Consider the following 27,673-nt stretch of genomic DNA (forward strand, 5'->3'; position numbering starts at 1 on the left):
CTACAAAGTTCACATTCAGGAATGACAGAAATGGGTTTTTAAAAATCACAAAAAGTCTCATGTTTTAAGTAAGTTTATAATTTTCGTGTTGGGCCATCTTCATAGTTTCCTCACCACTTCTAGTCCCATGTGCCCTGTGGGCCTTAGGGTGGATGTGCCTGGTAGGTGGAGTTGAGTGGAGAGAGAGAAATGAATGTCTCTGCTTCCCTCTAGTGTTGGTTAGTGGTCCTGCAGGTGGCTCCCCAGACCTGGCTCTCCCAACCAGGAGAGCTTCTTCTTGCCCAGCCTCCAGGCTTCAGGCCAGGCTGTGTGTGTGTGTGTGTGTGTGAGAGAGAGAGAGAGAGAGAGAGAGACAGAGAGAGAGACAGAGAGAGAGAATATTGAGGTCTGGAAGCAGATGGGGGAGGGGGACAAAAGAGTGATGGGAAGAGATTGTGATCAAAATATATTAGGTACATATATAAAAATTGTCAACAAAAAATGCAAAAACAGGGCTGGAGAGGTGGCTTAGTGGTTAAGCACTTGCCTGTGAAGCCTAAGGACCCTGGTTCGAGGCTCGATTCCCCAGGACCCATGTAAGCCAGATGCACAAGGTGGCGCATGCATCTGGAGTTGCTGGAGACACTGGCGCACCCATTCTCTCTCCCCCCACACCCTTTCTCTGTCAGTGGTTCTCAAATAAATAAATAACAACAAACAAACAAAAAATTTTAATGCAAAAACAATGCTGGGAATGGTGGCGCATGCCTTTAATCCCAGCACTCGGGAGGCATGATCGCTGTGAATTCAAGGCCAGTCTGAGACTACATAGTGAATTCCAGGTCAGCCTGGGCTAGAGACCCTACCTCAAAAAATAAAAAAATAAAAAGGCAAAAGCGGAGGAATAGGTTGAGGGTGACAGAAGGCAAACTGCAAGGAGTGCCAGCAAGGCCCATGCCTGGACTGTCCTTTGGTTGCAGGTGTGGGGTCCTTCCTCCTGTACTCGGTACACGAGGGAATCCGGGGCATCCCCCTGGATCCCAATGACAAGTCAGATGCCCTGGTCCCAGTGTCGGGAACGTCGCTGGCTGTTGGAATCGACTTCCATGCTGGTGAGCTGCTTGGCCGGGGGACAGTATATATGCCTCAGGAAATAGGTGGAGGTCCTGTAGTGCGGGGGGAGGGGTTCTCACAGCTGTCCCACCTCTACCCACTATCTCACCTTCCAAGCAACTGGCACCTCAGTTACTTGCTTATCTCTCTCTTGACCCCTCCATGTGATTATTTGACCCTCTACTTTGTCCCTTCCTTGACGGGCAACCCCATCTTGGCTCCTCCACCTCCAGAAAATGACACTATCTACTGGGTGGACATGGGCCTGAGCACCATCAGCCGAGCTAAACGGGACCAGACCTGGCGTGAGGATGTGGTGACCAATGGCATTGGCCGGGTGGAGGGCATCGCAGTGGATTGGATTGCAGGTGAGCAATGAAAGAGCTATGGAGCTTAGGGGGCAAGGCAGAAGACTGGGGGGCATGGGGCCTCAGAAGAGGGAGATGGTATAGGCAGGAGCCAGTTGGAGCTGCAAGGAGCTAAGGGTTGGGGGAGACTAGGTTCACAGTCTCTACCAACCTCCCTGAATCCTACCAACTCCTTCCTCAGGCAACATCTACTGGACAGATCAAGGCTTTGATGTCATTGAAGTTGCCCGGCTCAATGGCTCTTACCGGTTTGTGGTCATCTCCCAGGGTCTAGACAAACCTCGGGCCATCACTGTCCACCCAGAAAAAGGGTAAGGAGCTGGATAGGACCTGGCTTGAATCTGGCTTTGTCACTTTGGCTACAGTGCCCACTGATGAGGCCCCATCTCCTGAATGGCATGGGCATTGACCTTTGACCTCCACCTCCACCCCCTAGGTACTTGTTCTGGACTGAATGGGGTCATTACCCACGTATTGAGCGGTCCCGCCTAGACGGCACAGAGAGGGTGGTGCTAGTTAATGTCAGCATCAGCTGGCCTAATGGCATCTCGGTGGACTATCAGGTATGGACGCCTTTCCTGTAGTTCCTCCCAGTGAGGGTCGACATGACTGGGGGAGCCATGGGGTCTTCTAGCCTATCCTCCACCTACAGTTAGATTCTTTTGCCCCAGGGATGATTGGGAGTGGCCACTCAGAAACGAGGAGCGAGGGCTGGAGAGATGGCTCAGCAGTAAAGGCGCTTGCCTGCAAAGCCTAGTGACTGGAATTTGATTCCCCAGATCCCACAAAAAGCCAGATGTGCAAAGTAGCACTTGCATCTGAAGTTTGTTGATAGCAGCTAGAGGCCTGGTGTGCCTATTCTCTCTGTCTCTCTTTTTTTTTATTTTTGGTTTTTCAAGGTAGTGTTTCGCTCTAGCCCAGGCTGACTTGGAATTTGCTATGTAGTCTAGTCTCAGGGTGGCCTTGAACTCACAGCAATCCTCCTACCTCAGCCTCCCAAGTGCTGGGATTAAAGGTGTGTGCCACCACGCCCAGCTTTCTCTGTCTCTTCGATCTCTCTCTGCTTGCAAATAAATAAATAAAAATATTTTTAAAGGAGGGGATGCTGGAGAGATGGCTTAGCGGTTAAGGCGCTTGCCTGCAAAGCCTAAAGACCCATGTTCGACTCTCCAGATCCCATGTAAGCCAGATGCACCAGGTGATGCAGGTCTCACATGCACACAAAGTGGCACATGCATCTGGAGTTTGATTACAGTAGCCGGAGGCCCTCTCCCTCTCTCTCCCCCTCTCTCACTTTCTCACGTTAAAAAAAAAATGCAGCCAGGTGTGGTGGCTCATGCCTTTAATCCCAGCACTCGGGAGGCAGAGGTAGGAGGATCACCATGGGTTCGAGGCCACCCTGAGATTACATAGTGAATTCCAGGTCAGCCTGGGCCAGAGTGAGACCCTACCTCGAAAAACCAAAAAAAAAAAAACAACAAAAACAAAACAAGTGCTGAGACTCCATAGTGAATTCCAGGTCAGCCTGGGCTAGAGTGAGACTCTACCTTAAAAAAAAAGAAAAAAGGAGGAGGGCGTGGTGGCGCACGCCTTTAATCCCAGCACTCGGGAAGCAGAGGTAAGAGGATCACTGTGAGTTCAAGGCCACCCTGAGACTGCAGAGTGAATTCCAGGTCACCCTGGGCAAGAGTGAGACCCTACCTCGGAAAACCACAAAAAAAGAAAGAAAGAAAGAAAAAGAAAAAAGAAAAGAAAAGAAAAGAAAAGAAAAGAAAAGAAAAGAAAAGAAAAGGGAAGCTAGAGAGTTGATCCTAGAATATACCTGTTATCCTGCTACTCAGGAGGCAAAGGCAAAAAGGTCACCTCAAGTCCAAGGTCACCCTTGAAACAACAGGGAGTTAGAGATCAGCATGGGCTACCTAGCAAGAACCTGTCTTAAAAACTAAGAAAAAAGAAAAGAAAAGAAAAGAAAGAAAGAAAACGAAAGGTTGAGAAAATGGTTCGGCAGTTAAAGGTACTTCTTGCAAAGCCCACTGGCCCAGAGCTTGACTTCTCAGCACCCATGGAAAGCCAGACATAGAGTGGCACATATGACTGGCATTCACACACAATGCAGATAAATAATTTTTGCTTGGTTTTTTGAGGTAGGGTCTCACTCTAGCTCAGGCTGACCTGAAATTCACTACGTAGTCTCAGGATGGTGGCCTCAAACTCACGGCGATCCTCCTACCTCTGCCTCCCAAGTCCTGGGATAAAAGGCGTGTGTCACCACGTCCGCCTACATAAATAATTATTTTTTATTTGTTTAAGTAGGAGAGGGGGCTGAGGCTATAGTTCAGAGGTATAGTGCTTGCCTGGCATGCTTGGCCCTGGATTTAGTGCCCAGCACTGCAATTTCATACACAATTCAATTTTAAAATCAGGGAGAGGAAGTGGCAATGTACTAGCAGGTCAGGAGGCAGAAAGATTTGGAGGAGGTGGGATGGTTGGGGAAGGCTGAACTGAGTTGCCCCACACAGACCACACACCTGCTGTTGCCTGGGGCCCAGGCACTGGCTGGCAGTGGGGTCCTGAGGTGAGGCTGTATCGCTGGCCTGCAGGATGGGAAGCTGTACTGGTGTGATGCTCGGATGGACAAGATTGAGCGCATCGACCTGGAAACGGGTGAGAACCGCGAGGTGGTCCTGTCCAGCAACAACATGGACATGTTCTCGGTGTCTGTGTTTGAGGATTTCATCTACTGGAGTGACAGGTGAGGGCTCTGCCCTGCCTTCTCCCCACGTTCCCCCCGGCTCCATCAACACCCAGCTCATGCCTTTCCCTTCCCTCAGAACGCATGCCAATGGCTCCATCAAACGTGGGTGCAAAGACAATGCCACAGACTCCGTGCCCCTGAGAACTGGCATCGGTGTGCAGCTTAAAGACATCAAAGTCTTCAACCGGGATCGGCAGAAAGGTGAGGCCAGGGCACTGGGCCAGGGAGAAGAGTGAGCAGAGACAGCTAGGCCTGGGGGGAAGAGAAGCCAGGAGTGAAGTTACCCCCTCAGGCGGACTTTGCACTGACCCGGAAGATCCCAGGGTGGGCAGTAAGTAGAGGCAGGATCACAGGCTAGATCTGGTTGTTTTACACTGAGGCAAAGCAGGGCCAGACTGGAATTTCCCGAGAGGCACCGCAGAGCTTTTCCCCACAGGGGATGCTGCCCTCTAACCCCCTCTGCCCACAGGCACCAATGTATGTGCGGTGGCCAATGGCGGGTGCCAGCAGCTGTGCCTGTACCGGGGTGGTGGTCAGCGGGCCTGTGCCTGTGCCCACGGGATGCTGGCCGAAGACGGGGCCTCATGCCGAGAGTATGCCGGCTACTTGCTGTACTCGGAGCGCACCATTCTCAAGAGCATCCACCTGTCGGACGAGCGCAACCTTAACTCCCCGGTGCAGCCCTTCGAGGACTCTGAGCACATGAAGAATGTCATTGCCTTAGCCTTTGACTATCGAGCGGGCACCTCCCCGGGTACCCCTAACCGCATCTTCTTCAGCGACATCCACTTTGGGAACATCCAGCAGATCAACGACGACGGCTCCGGGAGGACCACCATCGTGGAGAGTGAGCTGCCCTCCAAGCCCTCCTAGCTGGGGGGGGGGGGGCCGGGGGGGCTTCAGACAACCCACTTCTGCTAAGCATCCCCCTGCCGCAGCTTCCTGACTAAGGGCCAGCCAGATCCCCAGGTCCTTGTAGTTACCTGAAAGGTTCTACTTATTTGGAGTTGGGAATGTGTCCGTTCTAGCCCCGCACCGCCCCAAGACTTCACAGCCAGTGGGCTGCACACACTGTCCCCAGGTGGCAACACCGGTCGCTGAGGGTCTCAGTGGCTCGGGCAGTCTTAGCGCTCTGGCCAAGCTGGCTCTCTCTCAACTGCCTCATGAGAGAGAATTTCAGAGACATGCTTCACTGTGAAGGTTTAGCCTGGCACAGCCAGGCGGCACATACCCTGCCAGAGCAGTTCCAGCCCCAGAGCTGGCATTGTAGGGTACCCTTTCAGCCCTCTGGATGCTGCTATTTGTTCCCTTCTGTTTTCTTGGCTTCAAGCTGGGTACACTGAGGCATTTGACCCATTTTTCAGTTCTTTCTTTTTTTCCCAAGATAGGGTCTAGCTCTTGCCCAGGATGATATGGAATTCACTATGTAGTCTCAGGGTGGCCTTGAACTCACAGTGATCCTCCTGCCTCTGCCTCCGGAGTGCTGAGATTAAAGGAGTGCACCACTATGCCCAGCTTCTTCCTCCTCCACTTCCTCCTCCTCTTCTTCTTTTTTGTTTTGTTTTTGGAAGTAGAGTCTCACTCTAGTCCAGGCTAACCTGGAATTCACTATGTAGTCTCAGGGTGGCCTTGAATTCATGGTGATCCTCCTACCTCTGCCTCCCTACTGCTGGGATTAAAGGTGTGTGCCACCATGCCTGGCTTTTTTTTTTTTTTTAATAATTATTTTTATTTATTTAGGAGAGGAAAAATAGGCAAAGAGGGAGAGAAAGAGAATAGGCATGTCAGGGCCTCCAGCCACTGCAAGTAAACTCCAGATGCATATGCCCCCTAGTGCATCTGGCTTACGTGGGTCCTGGGGAACTGAACCTGAGTCCTTTGGCTTTGTAGGCAAGTGCCTGAACCTCTAAGCAATCTTTCCAGCCCTTTTTTTTTTAAATTATTTTTCGAGGTAGGGTCTCACTCTAGCCCAGGATGACCTGGAATTTACTATGTAGTCTCAGGGTGGCCTTGAACTCACAGTGATCCTCCTACCTGTGCCTCTCGAGTGCTGGGATTAAAGGCATGCGCCACTATGCCCCGCTCTCCTTTCTTTTTTTTTTTTTTTTTTAAATAGTTTTATTTGGGGCTGGAGAGATGGCTTAGCAATTAAGTGTTTGCCTGTGAAGCCTAAGGACCCTGGTTCAAGACTCAATTCCTCAGTGCCCACATTAGCCAGATGCACAAGCTGACGCATGCATCTGAAGTTCGTTTGTGGCGGCTGGAGGCCCTGGTGTGCCCATTCTCTCTCAGTCTCTCAAATAAATAAATAAAAATCAATAAAATTAGGCCGGGCGTGGTGGCGCACACCTTTAATCCCAGCACTCAGGAGGCAGAGGTAGGAGGATCGCCAAGAGTTCGAGGCCACCCTGAGACTACAGAGTTAATTCCAGCTCAGCCTGGACCAGAGTGAGACCCTACCTCGAAAAACAAAAACAAAAAAAAAAAAATCAATAAAATTTAACAAAAAAGTTTGTAAAAAATATATAGTTGTATTTATTTATTTTCAAGCAAAGATAGAAGAGAGACAGACAGAATAGAATGGGCCTGCCAGGGCCTCTAGCTACTGCAAACGAGCTCCAGGTGCATATGTCCCTTTGTGCATCTGGCTTTATGTGGGTATTGGGGAATAGAACTCAGGTCATCAGGCTTTGCGAACAAGTGTCTTAACCACTGAGCAATCTCTCCAGCTCCCTCTTTTTTCTTTTGTCTTCTTTTATTAATTATCTGACATACTTTTTCTCATTTTTAAAATTTTTTTAAAAAATTTGTCTTAGTGACTCCTTTTTTAAATTTTTATTTATTTTTTTATTTGACAGAGAAAGAGGGAGAGAATGGGAATGTCAGGGCCTCTAAACACTGCAAACGAACTCCAGACTCATGCGCCCCCTTGTGCATCTGGCTAATGTGGGTCCTGGGGAACTGAACCTAGGTCCTTTGGCTTTGCAGGCAAACACCTTAACCACTAAGCCATCCCTCTAGCCCTTTTTCTCATTTGTTGATTTAATTTAAATTTATTTATTTATTTAAGAGAGAGAGCAACAGAGAGAGAGAGGGAGGGAGAATGGGCATGCCCAGGACCTCCAGCCACTGCAAACGAACTCTAGATGCATGCACCACCTTGTGCATCTGGCTTACTTGGGTCCTGGGGAATTGAACCGAGGTCCATTGGCTTTGCAAGCGCCTTAACCACTAAGCAATCTTTCCATCCCCCCCCTGTTTTGAGGTAGGGTTTCATGTAGCATAGCCTGGGCTAGCCTCAAACTCGCTATGTAGCTGAGGATGACCTTGAATTTCTGATTCTCCTGCCTCCACCTCCCAACTGCTGGGATTATAGATAGGCATCACCACACCTGTTTTTTTCTTTTTTTAAATTTTTATTAACAATTTCTATGATTATAAAAATATCCCATGGTAATACCCTCCCTCCCCCACTTCCCCCTTTGAAACTCCATTCTCCATCATATCCCCTCCCCATCTCAATCAGTCTCTTTTATTTTGATGTCATGGTCTTTTCCTCCTCTTATGATGGTCTTGTGTAGGTAGTGTCAGGCATTGTGAGGTCATGGATATCCAGGCCATTTCACACCTGATTTTATGATGCATGCTAGACAAGTGCACCACCAACTGAGCTATGTCCTTAGGCCCCCATTTGTTCCCTTCTTACTCAGCTAGTCCATACAGACCTACTGGGCATAGAACTAGGGGCTACATGCATAGCGTAGTTACTCTGAGTTCCATGTTTGGCAGACCTGGCCTTTCAGCTTTTACCACAGTTTTGTTCTTTTCTTTTTCTCTGTCTCTGTCACTTTAGACCAGCCTGGCCTGGAACTCACTCTGCAGCCCCAGGCTGGCCTCAAAGTGACAGAAATCCTCTTACTTCAGCTGAGACTAAAAGCATGCATCAACATATCTGGCTTCAAGTCCTATTTTTATATCTAAAACGGAAATGTCCAAGGGCTAGGGATGGAGCTCATTGGTAGAGTGTGTGGTTAACATATATAAGGCCTTGAGTTCAATCCCAAACAGCTAAATTCCATATTCTGTAATCTCAGCTTGATTGGGAGAGACTGGCATCCCACCCCTCCCTGTGGCTGCTCACTCTTCAGGGCAGCTTAGCTTTTTGGCAGCTACATTGTCACATAGCTGGGAGTCACTAAAACCCTTCAGACTGTTGACTATGCTACTGTTAAGCAATGTCTCTACTTGTGCACTTGGTTCTTTAGCTTCATAGAACGTTCTGGGTCGGGAAGTAGGAGTCTCCCAGTATAGCCCAAAGCAGATTCGATTTACTGAAATCCCTATTGTGCCTAAGTAGAGGGAGCCCTGGCTCCTGAACATAGTGATCACCCAGAAGGCCAGATTGGCCCGAGAGTGGCAAGATGGGAAAGGGGCACAGAGATGTGGAGCCCTGGTGCAAATGCTGATGGGATGTTGGTAGAAGCAGCTGGAGATGTCTAGGTCAGACTGTGGAGCTCCAGTCCTCTCAGCTGTACCCTCCACACGTCTGCCCTCCACACTTCTCCCTCCTGCCAGTGGAAGGGGTCCGGCCATCCCCTAAGAGCCTGCCAGGCTGCCTCTGCTCTTTGACGCCGTCGCAACTCACAGCTGCTCCTGTCTCTTCACAGACGTGGGTTCCGTGGAAGGCCTGGCCTATCACCGTGGCTGGGACACCTTGTACTGGACGAGCTACACAACATCCACCATCACCCGCCACACAGTGGACCAGACCCGCCCGGGGGCTTTCGAGCGGGAGACGGTCATTACCATGTCTGGAGACGACCACCCAAGGGCCTTCGTGCTAGATGAATGCCAGAAGTGAGCTTCTGGGCCCAGGGGTGGGGACAAGTGGACAGAGGGGATGGCAGAAACTGCCTCAGGTAGGCTCTGGTGGGGGAAACAGTAGGAGAGGCCGCCTCTAACCCAAGCTCCACCCTTCCTTGCTCTGTGGCATCATTGAGACGTGCACTCTCTCAGTGTTGGTTTCTTCAGCTGCCATAGATTGCCATGATAATATTTCAAGTGCCAGAACGGCTGGGGGTTATGGAAGGTGCCGCTGGCCCTGTGATGCATGTTGCTCCCCCCAGCCGTGCTCCAGGCGTGGAGCAGGTCCCCTGTGGCCCTGGGACTCAAAGCCTCGGTCAGAGAACAGTCACTAGGCTCGGGAGCGGAGAAGGCTGTTGAAGCCCCCTAGCTGGTCAGACAGGTGGTATTTGTTGGAGCAGTGGCCATGGCACAGGTCTCCCACAGTGACAGAGACGTGGTAGAGGCAACAGTCGGCACGGCGTCTGGAAGTAGGGAAGGTGAGGAAGGGCCTGCCGCCAGCTAGAAGGGCTTTGAGCAAAAGTCTGCAGGAGAATGGCAGAAGGTCAGCACGGGACCTTTGCCGTCGGGCACAGGCAGCCTGAGGAAGGCACAGAAGCTGGGGTCAGACCACAAGGGAGCCAGGAAGAACTTGAGAGCAAAAACAGCCCAGGAGGATGCTACCCGACGCTGGGGTCCACCTGCCTCTCTGCCTGCTCTGTTCTCACTTGAGGGCAACCCATACCCTGCTGGGTGGGCCTGTGATGAGCCCCCAGCCCCCCCACCCTGGCTCACCACAGCAATCCTGCGTGGTGTGTGAGCAACACTTTCCCCCTGATTCGGCTATAGTTGGAATGTTTCAAAAAGCTTTACTAGGAAACTAAGGGACAAACAAAACCCAAAAGCAACTACTTAGAAACGGTGAGTGTCCCAAACCTTGTTCCTCCCCGGCTGTGACTGCAGCCAGCCCAAGTCCAGCCAGCACAGCACAAGGACCCTCTGTTCCGTTCTGCCTCAGCCTGTCTGCTCTGCGGGGACGGGAAGGTCCCGGCTTCCCTGCCCTGACCCGTGATGAGCTCAGCTATCCGGGCACCCTTCGTGGGCCAGGAGCCTCCAGGAAGAGGCCGTCATGCTGAGCACCCTGCCCGCCTCCCACTCCCATCCCAGAGGAGAGAGAGTTCCTCTCCTCTGAGCCCAGAGGAGTGACCGCCCGAGGGCCAGTAGTGTTGGCTCACTCGGCCTCTGAGAACCAGGGAAGACTGATAGTGTAGTGCGGGACGAGAGCACTGGGGCGCCACCTGGGCCCCGAGTCTGCTGCTGAGGAAGACGGGGAGCTCCCTGATTGTGTTGAGGAAGTGCGGGAGCAAGTCCTCGGCGAGGCAAAATAGGACAGACCTGAGAGATAACGAGAGGATGCTGACACTAGGGCACTAGGAGAGAGAGGAGTGGGAATATTGGGCTCTCCCTTAGCCGGAAGAAGCCATACCTGGGGGAGCTAGGAGGAGCTGGAGTCGCGGGGGCTCAGACGCCCATCCTTTTCCTCAGTCTCCCCTAAAGCCCGGCGCTGAGGTGACAGTGGCCCTGGGGAGCTCACAGAAGGACAGGTATAAAGTCTGCTGTATTCTTGGGTGCAGGTCTCTGCTCCAGGAAAGCCTCCCCTCACCCTACCATTCCTTCCCACAAAGTAGCTGCAAATTTCAGAACCCACAGTATTATCATGTGTAAGATTTCCAAGTACACAAGTGTGTCAACCACAGGAGAAAATACACTTCCATGTCCACTGTGTGACCCGGGTGGACCTGAAGGTGTTGAAGTCCCTGGGGGGGCGGGCAGCAAGTAAGTTTAGCCTTCTTGTGTCAAGAAAGAGCAATCATGCTCTGATCCCAGCAGTGGACACTTCGGAGGTCAAGGCTCAAAGATTGAGAGTTCAAGGTGATCCTCAACTATGTAACCAGTTGGCAGCCAGCTTGGGCTACATGAGACCCTGTGTCAAAAAAAGAAGAAAAGAAGGGAGGGAAGGAAGAAAGGGAGAGCACTACAGCCTGTCTCAGAATGCCCATTTTCTCCTGAGAGGTGTCACCTCCCTCCAAACTCCTGTGATTGCAGGAGTCATCAAGTGTCCTCATCTTTGTCAATGTGCAGAGGCTTGGGAGCAGCCGGCCTCCCCCTGAGGGACAGATCCCGCAGGGCCTTACAAAAGGAGGCGACAGTTAACTGTGATGGCGAGATTTGAGGTGGAGAGAGGGAGGCCTGGGGAGGTTTGAGCAGACAAGTTCAGCTGAGGACTGTGTGAGGTCAGCAATGAGGGGGAGGGGGCAGAGTAGGGAGGAGCCAAGGTCCTGTTGGAGAACCAGAGAAGGGAGCTGGCTTTTATACCCTTTGATGGGTCTCAAAGTCCAGAGTGCACAAGGGTCACTTGAAAGGAATTAAAAAGTGCTATTTTCCCAGCCCATCCCAGGATCCAGTGAATAAACCTCAGAGAACATAGGTCCAGCACTCACCGTCCAATACAAGACAGTCTCTGAGGACCATGCTGCCACTGTGGCATGCTTGATGGCTCCTGAGGTCTCCCCCACTGTCTCTTTATTTTTTTGAGGTAGGGTTTCACCCTAGGCCAGGCTGACCTGGAACTCACTGTGTAGTCTCAGGGTGGCCTCAAACTCATGGCGATGGCGATCCTTCTGCCTCCCAAGTGCAGGGATTAAAGGTGTGCACCGCGCTAGGCTCCCCCACTGTCTCAAGCCCACAAGCAGCAGGATGTGGCTTGGACTCATATTCAAATTCACAAAAGCCTTAAATTGTGAGGAGAGCAATTTTCAAGTCCTTTTAAAACTTTTATTAATTATTTTGGTTTTTGAAGGTAGGGTCTCACTGTAGCCCAAGCTGACCTGGAATTCACTATACTGTCTCAGGATGGCCTCGAACTCACAGGCAATCCTCCTACCTCTGCCTCCCGAGTGCTGGGATTAAAGGCATGTGCCACCAAGCCCTGCTGATCAAGACCTTTTAAAAAACAATTATACTTATTTGAGAGAGTGAGAAGAAAGCACAAATGGCTGTGCCAGGGCCTCCAGCCATTGCAGACGAACTCCAGATGCATGTGCCACCATGTACATCTGGGGTCCTAGAGAATTGAACCTGGGTCCTTAGGCTTCACAGGCAAGCACCTTAACCACAAAGCCATCTCTCCAGCTCCCTTTCTAGTCCTTTTTGAGAGGAGGAGCCATATGTGCCCAAGACCTAGGACACGTTCAGTGCTGAGCAGTGGTTTCTAGATGGTTTGGAGGAGTTGGCTTCACTACAGAGAGAGCACTTAGGAATACGATCATAGAAAACCCTCACGGAGGGTGCACCCTCTGTCCTTACCATGGATATCAACTTCCTCAAGTCTCACAGCCCTCTGTGAGGCAGCATTACTTTATCTCCGCTTCACAGACAAGGAAACAGGCATGGGGTTACCGAGTAAATCGCCTATAGGTGTCTCAGCCAGGACCGGAAGCTGGGAGCCTAACTCACTTGCCTACACGGCTGCTTGTCTTGGCAAACACAAGCGGTCATTTCACAAACACTGCCGTGTCTGCGCACAGTAAATCCAATCCGTTGACTGGGAAACATGCGTGTCGTGGCTAGGCCCCTCGCAGGTACCAAGGCTGTATTGGCCCTGGCAGCTCTTTGGACGCAGTGCCCTGAGGTCTGGTACATTCCCCTGACTAAGCCCTGGCACCTAGTTGTCCGCATGACTGGTCTGTGTGCTCCAAGGCACACTCTGGCTTTGACCCCTGCCGCGTCTCTTCCCCCCCTAGCCTCATGTTCTGGACCAACTGGAATGAGCTGCACCCAAGCATCATGCGGGCAGCCCTGTCTGGAGCCAACGTCCTGACCCTCATTGAGAAAGACATCCGCACACCCAATGGCCTGGCCATCGATCACCGTGCTGAGAAACTGTACTTCTCTGATGCCACGCTGGACAAGATCGAGCGGTGCGAGTATGACGGCTCCCACCGCTATGTGAGTCTGGGGGGCCAGTGGGTAGGGGCGCAAGGAGGGGCTAGGCTGGGGATTATCCAGGCACAGAGCGTCAGAAGGAGAGGCCTGAGACATGATGGGGAGCTGGGAGGAGCGGAACCCCACCTGATTCCTGGCTGTGGGCAGCTTTTGCCTCTGTGGCTCTTTTGTGTGGAGTGACTTCCGGGCCCCGCTCACCCCTGTCCTCACAGCAGTGGTAGACTTGGCGAGAGGCGTGGACCGTGTGTGAATGGTGCTGTTCCCATCTCCTCAGGTGATCCTAAAGTCGGAGCCAGTCCACCCCTTCGGCTTGGCCGTGTATGGAGAGCACATCTTTTGGACTGACTGGGTGCGGCGGGCGGTGCAGCGGGCCAACAAATACGTAGGCAGTGATTTGAAGATGCTGCGCGTGGACATTCCCCAGCAGCCCATGGGCATCATCGCTGTGGCCAATGACACCAACAGCTGTGAGTGGGGCCTGCCGCTATCCTTGCCTGTTCTCTGCCTACACACACACACAATACCCGGGCCTTACTCTCCTATGGCCTCTATCATTTGATGACATACGCCTGTACACATTTCTATCCCCTACAGAAACCCTAAAACTAACACTCCTCTATACCAGACCCCTCAAAATGTCTGTACACACACTGTAGTCCATTTCACATAGGGTGGATGCACATACCTTCATATCCCCCAGGGCCTCATCCACAGCCTTGGAGATACCACCACATACACTGATAACTCCCTCCACCCACACTGCGGAATCACACAGAAGCAGGCAGGGTGCTACCTGCCCCCGCCCCCCAGTGCATTTTCCCCCGCACGCAGGCGCCCAGCCTGGTTCACCAAGAGGCCCCTCCACGGCTCTCCCACGCCGCCTCCTGCTTCCTCCTCGTGCACACCTAGGACCCCTTGGCCTAGAATCTCCTGAGATGCCCCTGCGAGCCCAAGTGCCCTGCCCGCGAGCACATACAGGAGCCCAGCCACCAACGCCAGGCCTCCCCACTGCTGTGCCCTCTGGGGCTGCGCAGAGCTCCAGAATCGGTCACCTTTGTGACCACAGTTGGGTGGGCCGCCGGGGCGGGTGCAGAGCAGGGAACGCGCTGAGGCCCGTGGTCGCCCTGTCTCTGCTCAGGCGAACTGTCCCCTTGTCGCATAAACAACGGGGGCTGCCAGGACCTGTGCCTGCTCACCCACCAAGGCCACGTCAACTGCTCCTGCCGAGGGGGCCGGATCCTCCAGGAGGACCTAACCTGCCGGGGTGAGGGGGCAAAGGGAGACTGGGGGAGGGGTTGCTGGAAAGCCCTAGTACAAAGGACACGCCCCAGACTCTCCAGCACAGGCCCCCAAAGAGAAGCTGATACTCCCCTGTGGGGAAGGGCACTCAGGCCTGGCCCTTACTCCAGAGATCTTCCTCCCTCCCCAGCTGCCAACTCCTCTTGCCGGGCACAAGATGAGTTTGAATGTGCCAATGGCGAGTGTGTCAGCTTCAGCCTCACGTGTGATGGGGTCTCCCACTGCAAGGACAAGTCTGACGAGAAGCCGTCCTACTGCAGTAAGGAGCCCACCCCAGCCCTTCTTCCTAGCCCAGGGCCGGATCCTCCTCTCCCTTGGTACCCAGGTCCACAGCCTGAGGGGTTCTGGGAGCTCATGACGTCAGAATCAGTGCTAACCCGAACCAGGCCTCTGAAAGGAGACTGGACACACGTGTGCCAGTCACCACACGCCCTCTCACGCCCGCTGTGACCAACTCCCCCTTGCAGACTCACGCCGCTGCAAGAAGACCTTCCGCCAGTGCAACAACGGGCGCTGTGTGTCCAACATGCTGTGGTGCAACGGGGTGGATGACTGCGGGGACGGCTCGGACGAGATCCCCTGCAACAGTGAGTGGGACGACCTGTCAGCCCCCCCTCCCCCCGGGCTTTGGGCCTCGCTCTGGCTGGGCGTTCGCCTCTAGGCCCACGGTGGCTGGTTCAGGGCATTCTGAAGACGGGCTGGAGCTCTGATGGCACCGGTGGTGCTGTTCCAGAGACCGCCTGCGGAGTGGGTGAGTTCCGCTGCCGGGACGGGTCCTGTATCGGGAACTCCAGCCGCTGCAATCAGTTTGTGGATTGTGAGGACGCTTCCGACGAGATGAACTGCAGTGAGTGACACCCTTGCCCACGCTTCCTTCAGCCTCAGCCTCCCCTCTCCCACCTGCCCCAGGCTGTTCTGCCTGGTGTTTTTTCTCCCATACCTGCCCCCCACCCATACACCTGCAAGGCAGTCTCCGTCCCTCCTCAGCTCTGTCCCTGTCCCCTTCTGCTCTTGGACAACATGGACACCAGCCCCCACCCCCATCCGAAGGATGCCCTCAGCTTTCTGAAAGGCACCATGGGCTTGCAGCTGCACCTGAAGAGGGCTTTTTTTGTTTTTTGGGTTTTTTTGGGGGGGGGCGGTTCGAGGTAGTTTCACTCTAGCCCAGGCTGACCTGGAATTCACTATGTTGCCTCAGGGTGGCCTCGAACTGTCGGCGATCCTCCTACCTCTGCCTCCTGAGTGCTAGGATTAAAGGCGTGCGCCACCACGCCCGGCCCTGGAGAAGGTCTTAAGGGGAACTGGGCATGACCCCTCACCCCCACTGCCCTCCCTCCACCAGGCGCCACTGACTGCAGGAGCTACTTCCGCCTGGGTGTAAAAGGTGTGCTCTTCCAGCCGTGTGAGCGGACCTCCCTGTGTTACGCGCCCAGCTGGGTGTGCGACGGTGCCAATGACTGTGGGGACTACAGCGATGAGCGGGACTGCCCAGGTCAGCCAGTGGCCGCTGCGGAGCGGGTGGAGGGCTCCAGGGCTAGCAGGGTCCTCACACCTCTCTCCCGCCCTCCCCAGGTGTGAAGCGCCCCAAGTGCCCCCTCAATTACTTTGCCTGCCCCAGTGGGCGCTGCATCCCCATGAGCTGGACATGCGACAAGGAGGACGACTGTGAGCACGGAGAGGATGAGACCCATTGCAGTGAGTGGCCACGGTGCCCTGCTAGAGTGCAGGGCATTTGCTGAAGGGGGCTTGGCACGAGGACCCTGCCTAGGTCCCACCCCTGGTCCTCGCGGGGGAACTCCCTTCCTGGAGAGGGGCGCCCAGGGCTTCCCGCCTTGCTGCACTCAGACTGAGGAACGGGGTCACTTTCCACCTTCTGCTGAGCTGCCACAAAGGGGTGCCGTAGGGTCTCCCTGCCCTTCCCGTGGCATCTGCCTGCCCAGCTGAGTGCCCTGCCCTCCCTCCTGCCATCTAACCGCTTCTTCTGACTGCCCCAGACAAGTTCTGCTCAGAGGCCCAGTTCGAGTGCCACAACCATCGCTGCATCTCCAAGCAGTGGCTGTGTGATGGCAGCGATGACTGCGGAGACGGCTCAGATGAGGCTGCTCACTGTGGTGAGGAGTGGCGCCCCACCAGGCCCTGGGATGTACCCCAGGGAAGACCCCCCCCCCACACACACACACACCCAGTAGGAGAGCCCGGGCACACCTGGGGCGGGTCACCACAGCAGCTGCATGCCCTGCGCTTCCTGCCTGCCTCTGAGTCCCTCTGTGGCTCCCTGTTATCCCAACAGAAGGCAAGACTTGTGCCCCCTCCTCCTTCCCCTGCCCTGGCACCCACGTTTGTGTCCCTGAGCGCTGGCTCTGTGACGGCGACAAAGACTGTGCCGACGGGGCGGACGAGAGCGTCTCCGCTGGCTGCTGTGAGTGGCGGGCCGTGGGCAGGGGTGGGCAGCAAGTGGCCACAGCCTCACCGAGCAGATGGGGAGAGGAGGTCGCGGGGAGGAAGTACGGTCGGTGGGAGTCGTGGTCGGTGGCAGAGTCACAGCGACAGCTCCTGTGTCGGGACTCCCCGTCCAGTGGTCAGCCCGTCCCACTCCTCGGATCCCAGGAGAACTGCTAGCGGATGGGCAGCAGCCGATGGATTGGGGCGAGGGGGGTAGGGCCGGCCTGAGGCCCCTCCACCTGTGTCCCTAGTGTACAACAGCACCTGTGACGACCGTGAGTTTATGTGCCAGAACCGCCAGTGCATTCCCAAGCACTTCGTGTGTGACCACGACCGTGACTGCACAGACGGCTCCGACGAGTCCCCCGAGTGCGGTGAGCCCCGCGACTGGGGGAGGAGCCCCGTCCTCAGCTGTGCCTGGTCTGTCCCAAGGCGCCAGCCTGACTGCCCTCCCCTCCCCCAGAGTACCCAACCTGCGGCCCCAACGAGTTCCGCTGTGCCAATGGACGCTGCCTGAGCTCCCGCCAGTGGGAGTGTGATGGCGAGAACGACTGCCATGACCAGAGTGACGAGGCGCCCAAAAATCCACACTGCACCAGCCCAGGTGGGTCCGGCGCCCCTCCCCCCTTTCTCCAGACTGCCCGTGACCCCACTGACCTGCCCGCTTCCCCCTCCACAGAGCACAAATGCAATGCCTCGTCGCAGTTCCTGTGCAGCAGTGGGCGCTGCGTGGCCGAGGCGCTGCTCTGCAATGGCCAGGATGACTGTGGCGATGGCTCCGACGAGCGTGGCTGCCACGTCAATGAGTGTCTCAGCCGTAAGCTCAGCGGCTGCAGCCAGGACTGCGAGGATCTTAAGATAGGCTTCAAGGTGTGTCAAAACCTGGGCTGGGGACTGAGGGCCGGAGGGGTGGCTTAGCGGTTAAGGCGTTTGCCTGCAAAGCCAAAGGACCCAGGTTCGATTCCCCAGGACCCACATAAGCCAGATGCACAAGGTGATGCATGTGTCTAGAGCTCATTTGCAGTGGCTGGTTCTCTGTCTCTGTCTCTCTCTCTCAAATAAATAAATTTAAAAAAAAAAAAAAAAAAAAAACCTGGGCTGGGAGCTTACACACCGCAGACCTGGCCTGAAGAGCGTTCTCTAGGCCCTCATTCATGCATTTATTCCTCAAGTTATTGTATTTGTATGTTTATTTATTTTTATTAATTTACTTATTTTGGTTTTTCAAGGTAGGGTCTCGCTTTAGCCCAGGCTGACCTGGAATTCACTACGCAGTCTCAGGGTGGCCTCAAACTCACGGTGATCCTCCTACCCCTGCCTCCCGAGTGCTGGGATTATAGGCGTGTGCCACTACACCCAGCCATTCCTCACATCTTTTTAAGTTTTTTTTTAAATTAGCATTTCCCATGATTATAAAAAAAAAAAAATCCCATGTTAATTCTCTCCCTCCCCCTCCACTTTCTCCTTTGAAATTCCATCCTCACTTTTTTTTTTTATGAAGCATCTACACTGTCTGGCAGTGTCCTAGGTTCTGGGGATGTGTCAGAGAGCAGGTGGAAGTCTCCATTGGGCTAGGTCCTGCGTCTGTCAGAAGCTAGAGCCAGCAGAGTTTGTTGACAGATGGGATAAAGGCTAGGAGAAGAAGGAGTGAGCAGTTAAGTAGCAGCAGATAAGCAAGTCTAGAGTTCAAGGGCGAGCCCAGCCTGCACACGGAGTGGTCACCTAGTGTTGGTGTATAAACCCGTGAGCCTCACTCTGATCCCTAAGGAAATGAGTATAGATGGCAAAGAGGACGTTCGGGCCTGAACCCACACTGAGGGAGGTGCGGGGTGCTGTCGGGGCGGGGCGAACACCACTAAGGCAGGCAGCGGGAAAGCAGTCTGGGGAACAGCGCACATGACTGTCCGCTGCTGCCGACAGGGCACCTGGGGGTCCGCCCAGGCATTGGCCTCCAGATGCAGAGGCATCCATTAGCATGCGGCTCCCACGGGCCTGAGGGCCGGACCACTGGTTGGCTGGGCTTACTACCTGTGTGACACCTGGCCCCTGGCCACCAGGAGGAGAGGCCCAGGCCTCTGCCGAGTTCTCAGCCCCAGGCTCCTTGTGTCCACAGTGCCGCTGTCGCCCTGGCTTCCGGCTGAAGGACGATGGCCGGACGTGTGCTGACGTGGACGAGTGCAGCACCACCTTCCCTTGCAGCCAGCTGTGCATCAACACCCATGGCAGTTACAAGTGTCTGTGTGTGGAGGGCTACGCCCCCCGCGGCGGCGATCCCCACAGCTGCAAAGCCGTGACTGGTGAGACGGGCGCCTGCGGGGTGGGGGACAGCTCGGGCAGCTGGGGCCTGTGGCTGCTGGAATGTGCCCCAGCCAGGAGCATAGCTGGGGGGTTCCTTTACCTCCAGATGAGGAGCCATTTCTCATCTTCGCCAACCGGTACTACCTGCGCAAGCTCAACCTGGACGGCTCCAACTACACACTACTCAAGCAGGTACCAAACCCAGGCCCTCCTCACCCCTACCCCACTGCCCAAGCCCGGCACAGCCTCCCCAGTTCTCCCCATGGCCATCCCCTACTGCCTTGCCAGCCAGCCACCTCCTGACTCCACACATCTTCCCCAAGCACACACGTACCCCCATGTGTAGCTAGCTGACTTCCTTCTTCCCACCCTTTAAACCTAGGGCCTGAACAATGCCGTAGCCTTGGACTTCGACTACCGGGAGCAGATGATTTACTGGACGGATGTGACCACCCAAGGCAGCATGATCCGCAGGATGCACCTGAATGGGAGCCATGTGCAGGTGAGTCGGAGGGGTTCACCCCGCCACAGGTGAAAGACCCACACTCGAGGCCTCGCAGATGAGCCTCACACCTCTCCCCAGACAGCTCCGCGTTGTACGATCATCTCCCTGTCCCCCCAGACACCTACAAAAACTACTTCCCTCTTCTACCTTACTGACCGCTGCTTGTTTCAAATCCTCCCTCCTGAACACCCAGAGCAGGACAAGAGTCCTCTTGCCTTTCCCCCACTGTCCTCCACAGCTCCCTCCTTGTACTAATCTGAAAAGCCCCCTGCTGATTTCCCTATACCTGTGTTCCAGGCACTGTTCATTAGGTGTGGTGGCTCTCCAAAAGGCCCTTTACCTCCTTAGTGTCAGACTCAGGGCTGGACACCTAATGAGGCAGGAGAGGGAACTGGACACCATTATACAGGAGGGAGAAGCTGGGCTTTAGAAGCTGAGGGTGCCACCCAAGCCCACCTTCCTTGTCCTGCCTGCAGGTGCTGCACCGGACAGGCCTCAGTAACCCAGATGGGCTGGCGGTGGACTGGGTGGGTGGCAATCTGTACTGGTGCGACAAAGGCCGGGACACCATTGAGGTGTCCAAGCTCAACGGGGCCTATCGGACGGTGCTGGTCAGCTCTGGCCTCCGTGAGCCCAGGGCTCTGGTGGTAGATGTGCAGAATGGGTAAGTGAGCAAAGGAGGGTAGAGGGGAGCCCCTGAAAGCACCCAGGCCCAGACTCCCTGTGCGTGCCTGGTGGGAACAGTCACGGACTCTTCGGGCTCACTGTCCCCTCCCCACCTGCCAGGTACCTTTACTGGACAGACTGGGGTGACCATTCACTGATTGGTCGGATTGGCATGGATGGGTCTGGCCGCAGTGTCATTGTGGACACTAAGATCACATGGCCCAATGGCCTGACTCTGGACTACGTCACAGAGCGCATCTACTGGGCCGATGCCCGTGAGGACTACATTGAGTTTGCCAGCCTGGATGGCTCCAATCGTCATGTTGGTTCGTATGCCAGTGAGGCTGGCCAAGGCCAGCAGGCCTGGGGGTCTGAAATGACAGGGGAGCAAATTTAGGGCACTGAAGGGCATGATGTAAGGATATCACCACCAGGGGTGTGGGGTTCAGTGTATCCTGGTCCTTCCTCAGGACTGGCCCAGGCCCAGGCCCACCAGGTCACCGCCCAGCTCCCTGGAAAAGGAAAGAAAGGCCCTTCTCATGTGGAGCTCAGATGATGGCCCAAGAGAGGTGGGGAAGAGGAGACTGGCACTGAAATGCTGCAGCTCACCATACTTCCTTTTTTAAAATAACTTTTTTTGGTATTTTAAAAAATATATGTATGTATTTATTTATTTAAAAGAGAGAAAGAGAGAGAATGAGCACGCCAGGGCCTCTAGCCACTGCAAATGAACTCCAGATGCATATGTTCCCTTGTGCATCTGGCTTACATAGGTCCTGGAGAATCGAACCGGGATCCTTTGGCTTTGCAGGCAAATGCCTTAACTGCTAAGCCTGACCCCCCCCTTTTTTTGTTGTTTTTTTTTTGAGGTAGGGTCTCACTCTAGCCCAGGCTGACCTGGAATTCTCTATGGAGTCTCAGGGTGGCCTTGAATTCAGGACAATCCTCCTACCTCTGCCTCCCAACTACTGGGATTAAAGGCGCGCGCCACCATTGGATTTCCGAGGTAGTCACTATACCCCCTCAAGGGCACTGTGTGGTACTCTAGAGCTGGAACTCGGGTGTTGGGTACTCTGCCACTTGTTAGCTGGGCAACCTTAGGAAGCCACAGAGCCATCTGGAACTGGGGCTTGTGCCCATCTCTCAGGACCATAGTGGGACTCACAGAGGTCAGAAAGGCAAGGAGCTCGGTGAACCTGATGGCAGACAATTGCTGCCGTGTCTGTCCCTCGTACCTCCAGTGCTGAGCCAAGATATTCCGCACATCTTCGCGCTGACCTTGTTTGAAGATTACGTCTACTGGACAGACTGGGAGACGAAGTCTATCAACCGAGCCCACAAGACCACAGGTGCCAACAAGACCCTCCTCATCAGCACCCTGCACCGGCCCATGGACCTGCATGTCTTCCATGCCCTGCGCCAGCCTGATGGTAAGTGGGCCAAGGGCAGGAGCAGTGAAAGGTTAGCCAGGCATCAGGGGTTCCCAGGGTGGCATGGGGATCCAGCAAGGGTGAGGATGCACGGTCTTGGTGGAAGTGCCCGCTCATCCCTTCCCCGGCATTCACTGAGCACTCGCTGCCAGGCTGTGGGAGATTCCACAGGCTATCGGCAGTGTGGTCAAGGCAAGCAGGGGTGCTGAGGGACTGCGGGTGTTAGCTCCGAGCCGGGCCTCATCTTGGGCCTGAAGAGGGTCCTCAGGCCTGAGCTCTGTCCTGGAGGAGGCAGGATTTAAATCCACCCTGCTTTCACTCTGTCCAGACTAGCCAGGCTGCCTTTAGAAGGCCAGAAACGATTTATGGCAGGTCCTTCCCTCACAGCCAGAAGTCAGAAGGCTGGGCATCATGTACCAGCCCAGCCAGTTGCCCCTGAACGTGTTCTTCCTTGGCAGTGCCCAATCACCCCTGCAAGGTCAACAATGGTGGTTGCAGCAACCTGTGCCTGCTGTCTCCCGGGGGAGGTCACAAATGCGCCTGTCCCACCAACTTCTACCTGGGCGGCGATGGTCGCACCTGTGTGTCCAACTGCACTGCAAGCCAGGTGAGGCTCTCCTCTAGGTCCCCCGCTTGACAGCATCCATACATCTGGTTTCCCCGTGCCAATACTTTATTACCCCACGTTTCCTGCCTACCTCTTGTCTCTCCACGGCAGTGCTTTCAAACTTGTCACTACATAGGCATCTCCGCACTCTAATGATGACCTTTGCCAGTGTCCCCGCCACAGTATCCCCACTCTCACCTCTCATCTGGCCTTTCTGCACTTACCAATCCCAGCTTCCCATCCAGCTCTACATCCGCCCCCCGTCACCCAGACTCTCCACTGCTTCTTTGAAAGTCTCCCAGGCCCTCACCACCTCTTGCCCCACCTGCCCCACAGTTTGTGTGCAAGAACGACAAGTGCATCCCCTTCTGGTGGAAGTGTGACACGGAGGACGACTGTGGGGACCACTCGGACGAACCCCCAGACTGTCGTGAGTACCCAGGATGTGGGTGGCAGAAGGGTCCTCACTGGCCACCAGAGAGGCAGAGGCTGCCCGGCACCTGCCGTCGTGACGCGGAGCCTCTCCCTGGCAGCGGAATTCAAGTGCCGCCCAGGACAGTTCCAGTGCTCGACTGGCATCTGCACTAACCCTGCCTTCATCTGCGATGGGGACAACGACTGCCAGGACAACAGCGACGAGGCCAACTGCGGTAAGGGGCTGCCAGCCACCGGCCACACTCCTTCCAAGCCAGGCCCCCGGGCTTGCTTTCTAGGCTGGGTTCTTGCTGTTCTGCCCTCCGGCCCATGTCCCTTCCCCACGGCAGACATGAGGGTGTTTTTAGTTATCTCCCCCCCTCCCGCCCCTAGACATCCACGTCTGCTTGCCCAGTCAATTCAAGTGCACCAACACCAACCGCTGTATTCCGGGCATCTTCCGCTGCAACGGGCAGGACAACTGCGGGGACGGCGAGGACGAGAGGGACTGCCGTGAGTGCCTGAGGCCGCAGGAGGTCCAGCTGGGGGAAGGGGCGGGGACGCCCAGCACACACTCTTGGGAGCACTGCTTCCTCTAGAGCTGCCAGAGTTAACTTTATTATAGGGCTGCATAAATCACATTAGCTTTAACCTGGTTTGTTCATTAAAAAAAAAAAGCATTGTGCAGGTCAGCCTGGGCTAGAGTGAGACCCTACCTTGAAAAACAAAACCAAAAAAAAAAAAAGCATCGTGTGGGCTGGAGAGATGGATTAGTGGTTAAGACACTTGCCTGTGAAACCCAGTGACCCAGGTTCAGTTCCCCAGAACCCACATAAGCCAGATGTATATGATGGTCAATGTGTCTGGAGTTTGTTTGCAGTGGCTGGAAACCCTAGTGTGCCCATTCTTTCTCTTTCCCTTTCTCTCTCTCTGTCTCTCTATGTCTGTCTCTCTCTCTCTCTCTCTCTCTCTCTCTCTCTCTCACACACACACACACAGTCTCAAATAAATAAACTAAACTAAATTAAATTAGAAGAGCAGTGTGGAGCTGGAGCGATGGCTCCGTGGTTAAGGCATTTGCCCATAAAGCCTAACTACCTTGAGTTCAATTTCCCAGTACCCACGTAAAAGCCAGATACACAAAGGGGTGCATGCATCGAGTTCATTTGCAGCAGCTAGAGGCCCTGGTGCACCCATTCTCTGTCTCTCTCTGCCAGGTGTGGTGGCACACACCTTTAATCCCACTGCTTGGGAGGCTGAGGTAGGAGGATTGCTGTGAATTTGACTGAGGCCAGGCTGAGACTACATAGTGAATTCTAGGCCAGCTTGGGCTAGAGTGAGACCCTACCTCAAAAAAAAAAAAAAAAAAAAAAACATTGTGCACAGTGTAGCAAGATTGAAAATTGCAAATCCAGAAAACAACAACAAAATTGAGAATAAACCCTTCCTCCCTGGATATGGGTGTCAAGAGCAGGGCCAGGGCTTGGAAGTGAGAAAAGATGATGTTCCTGAGCTGGAAGGGGGCCTGAGAGTGGGGTCCTCATCCTCTCACCCTCCCTGCAGCGGAGGTGACTTGCGCCCCCAACCAGTTCCAGTGCTCTATCACCAAGCGCTGCATCCCCCGCGTGTGGGTGTGTGACAGGGACAATGACTGTGTGGACGGCAGCGACGAGCCAGCCAACTGCAGTAAGTTGCCTGACCGTGCAGTGTCCACTGCTGCCACCTCGCCAGCATGCTCCACCCCATGCCACTGTGCCCTCATCTGTGCCCATGCCCTTGCAGCCCAGATGACGTGTGGTGTCGACGAGTTCCGCTGCAAGGACTCTGGCCGCTGCATCCCGGCGCGCTGGAAGTGTGATGGAGAGGATGACTGTGGGGATGGCTCGGATGAGCCCAAGGAAGAGTGCGGTGAGCCTGGAGCCCGCCCTGGGAGGACGGGGATCCAGGGGTGCGGGGTGCCGTGGGGCCTGGTGGCAAATAGCAGTCTGGCTGCCCTGCTGGCCAGGCCTCAGCGTGGCCCCGGGTCACAGGTCCTGTGCTGCTGACTATGAGAATGACACGGGGAGACTCCTCCAGAGCTCCTTCTGTGCCTGCCTTCAGCCGTCCCCCCAGCACAGGCCTGTTTAGCATCTTCCATGCCCTCCCTGTAGAATCTCTTCCTGCCCCCACATCGGCTCTCCTCTCCACACCCTGTTGTCTCTCTTGCCCCAAGCCTTTCTGTAGACCCCACCCCCCGTAAGGCACAGCGCCCCCTGGGTACCTGGGTAGCCCTTCCTCAGACCGCCCCTTGCTGCGGCCTGCCCTGCCCTGCCCACCCGAGACCTTGACGTCTGCGTGTCCCACGCCGTCCCTGACTGCCCCGCCCCTGCCCGCCCCAGATGAGCGCACCTGTGAGCCGTACCAGTTCCGCTGCAAGAACAACCGCTGCGTGCCGGGCCGCTGGCAGTGCGACTACGACAATGACTGTGGGGACAACTCCGACGAGGAGAGCTGCAGTACGTGCTCGCCCGCCCCGCCCCGCCCCCCCCCCCCGCCTGCACCTCCGCCCTCCGCGCCCCTCCTGCCGCCCGCCGGGCTGGAGCAGGGGCCAACCCCCAGGTTAGGGGTCAGAAACCCCTTCTGCCGCCGCACCCCGCCCCGCTCCATGTCGTGTACTTGAGTTCGTGCCATTTCACTTCATCTCATGTTTCTCTCCATTTTCACACTGTCCTCTGGGGGTCGCAGAGGTAGGTGTCTCTGATGTGCCCCTGCCCCCTCCAGTCCCCTGCCTCCACCCCCGAGTCTACGCCCCTTCCCACCCACCCCCGTGCCGTGTCTCTGCCCATCATCCGTCACCGACCCCCCACCCCCACCCCCAGACCCCGGTGCTTGCCTCAGTGGTCTTGTCCCTCCCTGCCCTTTCCTGACAGTCTGTCCTGAGAACAGGACCGGGGGCTTGTGCTGTCTCCTGCGTCTGTTCCCAGTGGAGTAAGTGTGAGCGCCTCCTTCGCCTGGCTGGTCCCAGGAGAGCAGCCAGTCAGCTGCCCCAAGGACTGGTTGGGTGTTTTGGAGATTATGCCAGTCAGCTATGGCCTTTAGGGACACGAGGATGGGCCTTGGGCTTGGGACTATCACTTCCAAAGGCTGGAGATGTCTTGAGGGCAGAGTCCCCGTGCCCACTCTGCTGGGGCCTATCTCTCCCCTGTCCCTCCTCAGCCCCTCGGCCCTGCTCTGAGAGCGAGTTCTCCTGTGCCAATGGCCGCTGCATTGCTGGGCGCTGGAAGTGTGATGGGGATCATGACTGTGCTGATGGCTCGGATGAGGTGGGCAGAGAGACCACAAGGAAGGAGGGTGGCCTCCGAAGAGTTAGGGCAGGGGGCCCTAGAGCTGACCGGGCTGCCGGCTCCCATGCCCACAGAAAGACTGCACCCCCCGCTGTGACATGGACCAGTTCCAGTGCAAGAGTGGACACTGCATCCCCCTCCGCTGGCGCTGCGACGCCGACGCGGACTGCATGGACGGCAGTGACGAGGAAGCCTGCGGCACTGGTGGTAAGCCCTCCGGCCTGTGTCCCCCGCCCCCGACTCCATCCTTTCTCCCCATCACGTGGCCTGGTCACTTGGCTTTTTATATCCTGTGTTTATTGTTCCTGCCACAAACCTTTACTGAACACAGACCAGGAGCCAGGCGGTGTTCTGGGTGTTCAGTATGTAGCACAAGGCAACGCCCAGGCTGTGTAGTTGTGTGTGCAGGCTGTGCCCTGCCCAGCAGCCCTTCATCGGCGGGGTCTAGCGTGGCTGGAACACAGCAGAAGCCTGCAGTCCACGTCCACCTGCGCCACACCCAGGTTCTACCCATTGGACTACCCTGAGAAACCACTTTCCTTCCCTGGGGCAGTGAGTCAATACCTGACGTGTGCGGGCTCACCCTAACCCTTAGGAGCCCAAGGGAACAGTCCAACACCTATCACGAGAGAAGACTAGGGTGTGGCGCAGGAGACCCCATTAGGAAGGCAGCCTTCCTGGCTGTACCCTGGCAGGCTGAGGACAGGCCCCAAACCCAGTGCCACGGTGTGCCTGCTGCATCCTCCCGTGCAGAGCGTCCTAGACGCCTGTGGACGCTGCCCCCCTGTGGCCTCTCCTCTCCTAAATACCAGAGGAGGCACTTCTGTCCTCTGCCCACTGGGCGGACAATTAGGAGACCCGAGTCTGGCTGTGCCGTGGTTCCCCCGGTGAACCGTGAGCCTCCGGCAGCACCTGTGGCCGGAACCATGGGCACGATCGTGCAGCGCACGCTCACGCTGCCCTGTGCTTGCTGACACCCAGTGAGGACCTGCCCCTTGGACGAATTCCAGTGCAACAACACCCTGTGTAAGCCCCTGGCCTGGAAGTGCGATGGCGAAGATGACTGTGGTGACAACTCAGATGAGAACCCAGAGGAGTGCGGTGAGATTTGGGATGGGGCGGGGCGGGGGCTTGGAGGCAGAAAGAGAGCTCCGGGTTTTGCATGACTCTGAAAGCTCCCAGACGGCGAGCTGCCCCCCCACACACACCCGCCGTCCCCACACCAGCACCCCAAGATTGAATATGGCTCTTTCTACTGGCCTGCGCAGCCCGCTTCGTGTGCCCTCCCAATCGACCGTTCCGCTGCAAGAATGACCGAGTCTGTCTTTGGATCGGGCGCCAGTGCGATGGCACCAACAACTGCGGGGACGGGACTGACGAGGAGGATTGCGGTGAGCAGGGCCCGTTGATGAGGGGGCCTGGGGAGAGCCGCACCTGGGGAGCGGCCAGGCTGAGTATAGGGGTCCAAACCTGCGGAGGAACAAATTCCTGGGGAAGACACTAGAGGGCACTGGGTCCACAGGAAGAGGCTCCGAGTCTGCGCGCGCGCGCGCACCCCCACACCCCCACACCCCCCCACCCACCCACCCAGCAAGTTTGATGAGCACTTAGGCTTGGACCCACCAGT

The 27,673-nt window shown here is 55.6% G+C and overlaps 1 protein-coding gene across 3 annotated transcripts in view; it reads left to right on the forward strand.

Annotated features, from left to right (window-relative positions):
* Lrp1 (LDL receptor related protein 1) overlaps positions 1 to 27,673 on the forward strand; it is a 98,653-nt gene that overhangs the window by 62,588 nt on the left and 8,392 nt on the right. For all 3 annotated transcript variants that reach the window (XM_045151431.1, XM_004650000.2, XM_045151432.1), the window contains 38 exons: positions 960 to 1,091; positions 1,326 to 1,460; positions 1,642 to 1,771; positions 1,897 to 2,023; positions 4,061 to 4,212; positions 4,292 to 4,416; positions 4,685 to 5,062; positions 8,883 to 9,072; positions 12,861 to 13,065; positions 13,337 to 13,529; positions 14,201 to 14,326; positions 14,492 to 14,620; positions 14,829 to 14,948; positions 15,095 to 15,208; positions 15,704 to 15,853; positions 15,934 to 16,056; positions 16,356 to 16,472; positions 16,652 to 16,780; positions 17,055 to 17,177; positions 17,267 to 17,407; positions 17,483 to 17,673; positions 18,917 to 19,100; positions 19,208 to 19,293; positions 19,484 to 19,603; positions 20,083 to 20,270; positions 20,393 to 20,598; positions 21,514 to 21,702; positions 22,161 to 22,309; positions 22,646 to 22,739; positions 22,843 to 22,959; positions 23,117 to 23,236; positions 24,287 to 24,409; positions 24,506 to 24,631; positions 25,102 to 25,218; positions 25,919 to 26,025; positions 26,121 to 26,253; positions 27,028 to 27,147; positions 27,315 to 27,437. In XM_045151431.1, coding sequence (XP_045007366.1) covers positions 960 to 1,091; positions 1,326 to 1,460; positions 1,642 to 1,771; positions 1,897 to 2,023; positions 4,061 to 4,212; positions 4,292 to 4,416; positions 4,685 to 5,062; positions 8,883 to 9,072; positions 12,861 to 13,065; positions 13,337 to 13,529; positions 14,201 to 14,326; positions 14,492 to 14,620; positions 14,829 to 14,948; positions 15,095 to 15,208; positions 15,704 to 15,853; positions 15,934 to 16,056; positions 16,356 to 16,472; positions 16,652 to 16,780; positions 17,055 to 17,177; positions 17,267 to 17,407; positions 17,483 to 17,673; positions 18,917 to 19,100; positions 19,208 to 19,293; positions 19,484 to 19,603; positions 20,083 to 20,270; positions 20,393 to 20,598; positions 21,514 to 21,702; positions 22,161 to 22,309; positions 22,646 to 22,739; positions 22,843 to 22,959; positions 23,117 to 23,236; positions 24,287 to 24,409; positions 24,506 to 24,631; positions 25,102 to 25,218; positions 25,919 to 26,025; positions 26,121 to 26,253; positions 27,028 to 27,147; positions 27,315 to 27,437 — 5,532 coding nt within the window. The remainder of the gene's footprint in view (positions 1 to 959; positions 1,092 to 1,325; positions 1,461 to 1,641; positions 1,772 to 1,896; positions 2,024 to 4,060; positions 4,213 to 4,291; positions 4,417 to 4,684; positions 5,063 to 8,882; positions 9,073 to 12,860; positions 13,066 to 13,336; positions 13,530 to 14,200; positions 14,327 to 14,491; positions 14,621 to 14,828; positions 14,949 to 15,094; positions 15,209 to 15,703; positions 15,854 to 15,933; positions 16,057 to 16,355; positions 16,473 to 16,651; positions 16,781 to 17,054; positions 17,178 to 17,266; positions 17,408 to 17,482; positions 17,674 to 18,916; positions 19,101 to 19,207; positions 19,294 to 19,483; positions 19,604 to 20,082; positions 20,271 to 20,392; positions 20,599 to 21,513; positions 21,703 to 22,160; positions 22,310 to 22,645; positions 22,740 to 22,842; positions 22,960 to 23,116; positions 23,237 to 24,286; positions 24,410 to 24,505; positions 24,632 to 25,101; positions 25,219 to 25,918; positions 26,026 to 26,120; positions 26,254 to 27,027; positions 27,148 to 27,314; positions 27,438 to 27,673) is intronic.

This window comes from Jaculus jaculus, chromosome 6 (assembly GCF_020740685.1).
Source record: "Jaculus jaculus isolate mJacJac1 chromosome 6, mJacJac1.mat.Y.cur, whole genome shotgun sequence".
NCBI classification, from domain to species: domain Eukaryota; kingdom Metazoa; phylum Chordata; class Mammalia; order Rodentia; family Dipodidae; genus Jaculus; species Jaculus jaculus.